Source organism: Numida meleagris, chromosome 6, assembly GCF_002078875.1.
Source record: "Numida meleagris isolate 19003 breed g44 Domestic line chromosome 6, NumMel1.0, whole genome shotgun sequence".
Taxonomy (NCBI): domain Eukaryota; kingdom Metazoa; phylum Chordata; class Aves; order Galliformes; family Numididae; genus Numida; species Numida meleagris.
The window spans coordinates 1,795,535-1,802,451 of record NC_034414.1 but is presented as its reverse complement, the minus strand read 5'-3'; the positions used below and the strand labels follow the sequence as shown (position 1 = coordinate 1,802,451).

Below are 6,917 nucleotides of genomic sequence, written 5' to 3'. Positions count from 1 at the left end.
TGGACGTGGCTGAAGGTCACTGTCCCCGCGGCGTCACCATTTCGGCCCTCTCAGCGCTCGGGGCTTGGGTTTTGGGTGGCGCCAGGGACGCTGGAGGACAACGGGCAGTGGGACGCGGGCACGGTGCCGTGACAGAGAGGAGCTGACCGCCAGCCGTCGGGTCAACCCCGCCGTGACCTTGCCCCCAGAGCCCGGGGATGCCGGTGCCCACCCTTGGCACGGGTCCGGATCCCGGCATGGAGGAGGAGGCGTCGGGCGACGGCAAGGAGCCCTGGTTGGGCAACAGCAACAACAACGCGGCGCCGGTGGGGTGGCCGTGCCGGCGTGGCGAGGAGCCCTCCTACCTACAGCGCGTGCTGCTGGAGATCGTCGAGTCGGAGCGCACCTACGCCCGTGACCTACGTGGCATCGTGGAGGTGAGCGAGCTGCCGGCTGGGCGCCGGGATGGGCGTCGTGTCACCAAGGCACGGTGCCACCCAGCGTCCCCGTGCCCGCAGGGCTACTTGGGGAAGATCATCGATGCCCGAGAGCCGCCTCTGCGGCCGGAGCAGGTCAGCGCGCTCTTTGGGAACATCGAAGACATCTATGAGCTCAGCAGGTGAGTGGCACCGCGGTGGCACCGACGTCTGGCGTGGGGATGCTCCGGCCACCCCCCGTGGTCACCTGCTGTTCTCTGCGCCCAGCAACCTGCTGCAGAGCCTGGAGGGCTGCGCCTGCGACCCAGTGGCCGTGGCTGTCTGCTTCGTGACGCGGGTAAGGGCACGGGGGGATGTGGAGGGATGCAAGGGGATGAGGACGCGGTGCCCGTCTCTCACCACATCCCCACTGCCCGCAGAGCCAAGAGTTCGACATCTACACGCAGTACTGCAACAACTACCCCAAGTGAGTGCGTGCCCTAGGTCAAACGGGGTTGGGTACCGTGGGGCTGGGCGCCGTGGGGCTGAGCCCCGCTCTGTGCCCCCCAGCTCGGTGACGACGTTGAGCGAGTGCATGAGGAACAAGCAGCAGGCGCGGTTTTTCCGTGAGTGCCAGGAGGAGATGCGGCACGTGCTGCCGCTGGGCGCCTACCTGCTGAAGCCGGTGCAGAGGATCCTCAAGTACCACCTGCTGCTCCAGGTGAGCACACATGGCACGGGCACCTGGTGTGCTGGGAGTTTGTGGCGTGGCGTGGGGCACAGCGCATCCCCGTGTAGCTGGCGTGGAATGGGCACCCTGCATGGTGGGAGCTCGTGGCGTGGCACAGGCATCTGGCACAGTGTGGGATGTGGCACGCTCATCGTGGCATGTCTCCATGGCACGATTTTGGCACGCTTTGATGACATGGGCACTTAGTGTGGCACATCTCCGCGGCACAACACGGGCACATTTTGATGGCTTGGGGCACATCTCCGTGGCACGTCTCCGTGACATGACCTTGGCACATGTCTGTGGCACAACATGGGCACATTTTGTTGGCCTGGGCACTTGGTGTGGCACATCTCCATGGCACGGTCTGGGCACATTTTGATGGCGCAGGCGCTTGGCATGGCACATCTCCGTGGCGCAACATGGGCGCATATCCCTGGCACTGGCAGTTGGCACAGTACATCTCCGTGACGCAGCATGGGCACCTTTTGGTGGCCTGGGCACTTGGTGCGGCACGTGTCCATGACACCAGGTGGGCACATTTCCATGGCATGCGTACCCACCACGTCCCTGCAGGAGATCGCTAAGCACTTTGAGCACAAGTCGGGCGACGACTACGAGGTGGTGGTGGAGGCCATCGACACCATGACCTGCGTGGCCTGGTACATCAACGACATGAAGCGCAAGCACGAGCACGCCATCCGGCAGCAGGAGATCCAGTCCTTGCTGCTGCAGTGGAAGGGCCCCGACCTCACCACCTACGGTGAGCTGGTACTGGAGGGCTCCTTCCGCGTGCAGCGCGCCCGCAGCGAGCGCGCCGTCTTCCTCTTCGACAAGCTGCTCCTCATCACCAAGCGCCGCGGGGACCACTACGTCTACAAGAACCACATCCCAGTGCGTGCCCGCAGCCGGCGTGGGGGGCCTGGGGGTGGGCGATGGGGTGCAAAGTTTGGGCACAGGCCCCCGGGTTGGGAACTGGGTCCAGGGGGTGGGCAGCGGGGGCACAGTGGTGGGTGTGAGGGTCTCAGCTGTGGGCACTGAGGTCCTGAGGCATGGAGATGAGTCTAAGGGGTGGGGCAGGGGTCCCAGAGGTGAGCAGTGGGGTCCAAGGGTGAGCGCAGGTTCTGGCAGTGGACATGGGGGACCTGGGGGGTGGGGGTAGGAGTCCAGGGGGTGGGAATGGGGTCCCATTGGGGTTATGCGGGTCTAGGAGATGGGCGTGGGGTTCCCAGGGATGACCACAGGTCCCAGGGTTGGGAAATGGAATCCAAGGAGGGGGTGTGGAGTGTCCAGGAGGTGGGCAGGGGCGCCCTGGTAGTGAGCAATGGGTTCCAAGGGATGGGTGCTGGGGGCATGGGGGTGGGTGCAGGGGTCCCAGGGTTTGGAACTGTGGTCTAGGGAGTGGGTTATGGGGTTTTAGAGGTTGGTAATGGGGTCCCAGGTGTGGAGACTGAGAGCACGGGGTTGGGTGTGGAGGTTCTGGGGTCGGGAACAGAGTTCCAAGGGGTGAGCAGTGGGGGCATGGGAGTGGATGTGGGGGTCTCGGAGTGGGCAGTGGGTTCCAAGGGGGGGGGGGGCACAGGGGTCCCATAGATGTGGGCAGTGAGGTCCCAGAGGTGGACACTGAGGTCCTGATGGTGGCACAGGGTGGGCAGTGGGAGGCACGGGGTGGGCAGTAGAGGCACAGGGAGAGTGTGGGGGTTCTGAGGGGGGGGTGGGCACAATACTGATGACACTTCCTCTACAGTGCGCCTCACTGATGCTGATTGAGAGCACGCGGGACTCGCTGTGCTTCAGCGTGGCCCACTACAAGCACATCAAGCAGCAGTACGCCCTGCAGGTAGGGAACATGGGGGGCGTGGGGTGGGGGGCGTGGGGACCCCGTCCCACCTATGCTGCCGCCGTCCCCCCCACCCCAGGCCAAGAGCGCGGAGGAGAAGCGGGTGTGGACGCACCACATCAAGCGGCTCATCCTGGAGAACCACCACGCCATCGTCCCGCAGAAGGTGAGGGCACCCATCCCCGTGTCACCCATCATTTATGGATTTGTGGTGGGGACATCCCACGGTGCCACCCTCTGCCTCTGGCTGACCCACGGCTTCTCCCTGTGCCAGGCCAAGGAGGCCATCCTGGAGATGGACCTGTTCTGTGAGTGCCCCCTCGTCCTCCATTGTTCCCTCGTCCCCTATTATCCCCCATCATCCTCCTTGTACCCACACCCCACCCCTTGTCCCCACTGTCTCCTTGTCCACCACTGTCCCCCTGTGCTCCCTACAGACCCCACATCCACACTGCCACCATTGTCTACTGTTATCTCCATGTCACCCACTGTCCCCACGTCCTTTATCATCCCCATGTCTCCCCACTGTCCCCACATCCCCCCTTATCCTCTTATTCCCCATGTTCCCCTGCCCCTCATTGCGCCCATTGCCCTCGTGTGCCCACTGTCCCCAATCATCCCCCACTGTCACCGTGTCACCTGCTGTCCCCTTGCCCCCCCACTGTCCTCGCATCCCCTCGTCACTCCGCTGTCCACGCAGACCCCCCACGCCTGCCCCGCTGCAGCCCTGAGCGCCTGCCTCGGAGCCACTCCTGCCAACCCCTAGAGCCACCACGCCATGGCCGGCGGCAATCTGGTGAGCGTCCCCACGTCCCCCTATCCCCCGTGGTGACAGCGCCGTGCTGACCTGTGTCCCCTCCCCCCCCCCCAAATACCCGCTGACCCAACAGAGCCCTTCCAGTGCCGCGACCGTGCCGAGACGCTGCCGGACCGGCTGCAGGGGCATGTGGGGCGCAGGCAGTCGGGTGCGGATGGGGATCAAGGGTGGGTGGGGGGACAGGGGGACGGTGCCACTGCAGCTCTGTGACACTACTGCGTGTCCCCACAGAGCCCGCCAAGCAGATCCTGCAGCAGCTGGGAGGGATGAAGGTAAGGCTGGGTGGTGGGGGTTGCCCCCCGGCATCTCTGCCCCCCCAAGTAGATGCTGAGCCCTTGTCCCCCCTCCAGCATGCAGGCAGTGAGGGGACCCTCCTGGATGCTGGGGAACCCCTGCAGCCCCCTAGGAGCTGGGCTGAGGGTGTCGTGGAGGAGGAGGAAGAGGAGGAGGAGGAGGAGGAAGAAGAGGAGGCTTTGCACAAGGACAGCAAGGAGGATGGGGACAGGGACAAGAATGGGGACGTGGCCGAGCAACCCCAGGAGGAGCAGGTACCCTCACCCTTAGCGTAGCCCACATCACTTATGGGGCACACCACAAGGGCTGTGACCCTCGTCCCCGCACCTTTGACCCTGTCTCCCCTTAACCTTTCTTCTCGCAGGGGACCTGCGAGCAGCACCACGAGGCCACTGCTATCCCCATGTCCCCTGTGTCCCCTCCTTGCCACGGGGAGCACAAGGAGATGGGGACCCCCGCTCCCCCCTCTCCATCGGGATCCCTCCCACCACCGGGGCTGCCTGATGAGGAGGAGCAGCACCCGGAGACAGGCACCGGGGATGACCCACGGGCTCTGAGCAGCGAGGAGGAGGAGGAGGAGGAAGAGGAGGAGGAAGAAGGCCGGGGGGGGGGCAGCATCCTGCCCCCTTCCGTGCTGGACCAGGCCAGCGTCATCGCCGAGCGCTTTGGCAGCAGCATGTCGCGCCGCGGCAGCGTGGTGCTGGACGGACGCAGCGGCAGCGCCCTCAGCCTGGATGGGGTGACCCCTCCGCAAGAAAACATGGGGTCCTGCAGCCCCCTGCCCTCCCCGGGCTCCCCCCAGGGCTGCCGGCGCCGCTCGCTGCTCTCCACCCAGGACCGGCTGCTGCTGCGCAAGATCCGCAGCTACTACGAGCACGCGGAGCACCAGGACGCCGGCTTCAGCATCCGGCGCCGCGAGAGCCTCTCCTACATCCCCAAAGGACTGGTGAGGAATTCGGTGTCCAGGATCAACAGCTGGCCTCCCCCGGAGCCGGGCAGCCCCAAAACACCCACGGAGCCGGCGAGCCCCAAAGTCCTCCTGGAGCCAGGGAGCCCCAAAAGCTCTTCGGAACCGGTGAGCCCCAAAACGTCACCGGAACCAGTGAGCCCCCAAGCGTCGCCGGTGCCGCCTGGAGGAGCATCACCCCCCGTGTGCCGAGAGAACGGGCTGCCCGAGCCCCCCCCGGAGCCTCTGCTCATCCTGGAGGAGGAGGAGGTGCCCCCCCCGGAGGTGCTGGATCTAGGGGCTCCCCCCAAGCGTCTCACCAGCAGGGTGTACCAGCTGGCACGCCAATACAGCCTGCGCATCAAGAGCCGATGCCGCGGCATTGCTGCGCCGGGGGACGATGCCACTCACACCCCAGCACCAGGTGGGACGCACTGGGGGACCGCAGGCGCTGTCCCGCTGCCGCCGTCCCGCTCTCACCCCGCTCCTTCCGCCCCAGGCGTACCAAAGCTGCCGGTGTCACCCAGGGATGGCATCGCCGTCTCAGCCCCACGCAGCCCACCCAGCCCCAGCGGCGCTGCCGAAGCCTTCTCCTGGCCAGACGTCCGGGAGCTGCGCGCCCGTTTCGGAGCCCCACGGCCCCCACCGGTGACACGCAGCCGCTCGGCGCCTGAGGGGCCGGAGCGTGGGGGGAGGCCGGCGGCCAAGGAGCAGCAGGGCGGGGGCCGCAGCCGCAGCGCCGAGGCGGGCACCGGGACCCCCAATCTGCTGCGCGGCGACGACCGCCGGCACGCCGCGGGGCTGTGGGTGACGGCGCAAGCACCCCTGGGCCCCGGGGGGCAGCGGGTGCTGGTGTTGGAGCGGTTGCCCCCCGCCGTCGCCGCCGAGCCCCCCGCCTACGTGCAGATCCGCTCGCCCACCACCCGGGAGAAGATCTGCCTGAAGGCGGTGGTGGAGCGCTGCAAGGCTTACCAGGCCTCTGAGGAGTACCGGCAGCGCTGTGCCCACGGGCAGGCCGAGGCCCCCGAGCCCCCCCGGCACGGCCTCGTCAGGGACCTGCGGCAGAAGTTTCAGACCCTCGACACTGCCAGCTAGGGGGGGGTGGCCGGGAGATGGGGCACCCCATGGACTGCTGGAAGAAGATGGGACATCCCGTGCACCGCCAGAAGACTGAAGACCCCTTGGACCACTAGGAGCTGGGATATCTGATGGACACCCCCCCCGCCCCAGCACACTCAGACCAAGGGGTACCCAGCTCACCTGGGGGAAGTTGCACCCCACCGACCCCATGGAGGGGCATCCAGTGGAACCCAGCTTGCCCAGGAGATGGAGCACCCCGTGGGCCACCAGGACCTGGGATGTTCCTTGACCACCAGGAGATAGGACAGCCCCCTGACCACCAGCAGCAGCGGGACTCCATGAACCTTTAGGTCCCCCAGGATAAGGGGGAACCTTATGGACCATCGGGAGAGGAATCACCCCACAGACCACGAAGAGATGAAAGAACCCATGGCCCCTCCCCATCCTGCTTCCCAGAACGGCCCCCACATTGCACAGCCCCGGGCCCACCTTGCTTTGACATCTTTATTACAAAAAAAAACCCAAACCGAACCCAAAATTCTCCCTGCCCGCGCGCTCCCCTCCCTCCCCCCCCAGAGACAAGTGGTGCCCCCAACCCGCAGCGAGGGGGCAAGCGTTTGGGGAGGTCGTGCTCTTCGTGCTCTTTGGTTGGTGCCCGTGGGGCTGAGGGCACGCTGGTGGGGGGGGGGCTTATGGCTTAGAAAAAGGGGTGGGGGGCCAGGATATGCCCACGTGGGGGTGGATGCACGTGCATGCATGCGGGGCCACGCGAGTGCAAACACACGCACGCAGGTGTGTTCCCCCCAGGGGTGTGT

The 6,917-nt window shown here is 66.2% G+C and overlaps 1 protein-coding gene across 7 annotated transcripts in view; it reads left to right on the top strand.

Annotated features, from left to right (window-relative positions):
- Positions 1–6,640, top strand: part of PLEKHG3 (pleckstrin homology and RhoGEF domain containing G3) — a 7,994-nt gene extending 1,354 nt beyond the window's left edge. For 4 of the 7 annotated variants that reach the window (XM_021402630.1, XM_021402629.1, XM_021402632.1 and 1 more), the window contains exons 2-15: positions 189–416; positions 498–598; positions 684–753; positions 836–882; positions 966–1,116; positions 1,702–2,019; positions 2,873–2,965; positions 3,045–3,131; positions 3,240–3,273; positions 3,666–3,761; positions 3,856–3,930; positions 4,014–4,054; positions 4,133–4,330; positions 4,441–6,640. In XM_021402630.1, the coding sequence (XP_021258305.1) occupies positions 198–416; positions 498–598; positions 684–753; positions 836–882; positions 966–1,116; positions 1,702–2,019; positions 2,873–2,965; positions 3,045–3,131; positions 3,240–3,273; positions 3,666–3,761; positions 3,856–3,930; positions 4,014–4,054; positions 4,133–4,330; positions 4,441–6,117 (3,207 nt within the window). In that variant the 5' untranslated portion in view covers positions 189–197 and the 3' untranslated portion in view covers positions 6,118–6,640. Of the gene's footprint in view, positions 1–6; positions 417–497; positions 599–683; positions 754–835; positions 883–965; positions 1,117–1,701; positions 2,020–2,872; positions 2,966–3,044; positions 3,132–3,239; positions 3,274–3,665; positions 3,762–3,855; positions 3,931–4,013; positions 4,055–4,132; positions 4,331–4,440 lie in introns of those variants that run through there. The other 3 variants (XM_021402633.1, XM_021402628.1, XM_021402634.1) reach the window with 3 other exon arrangements.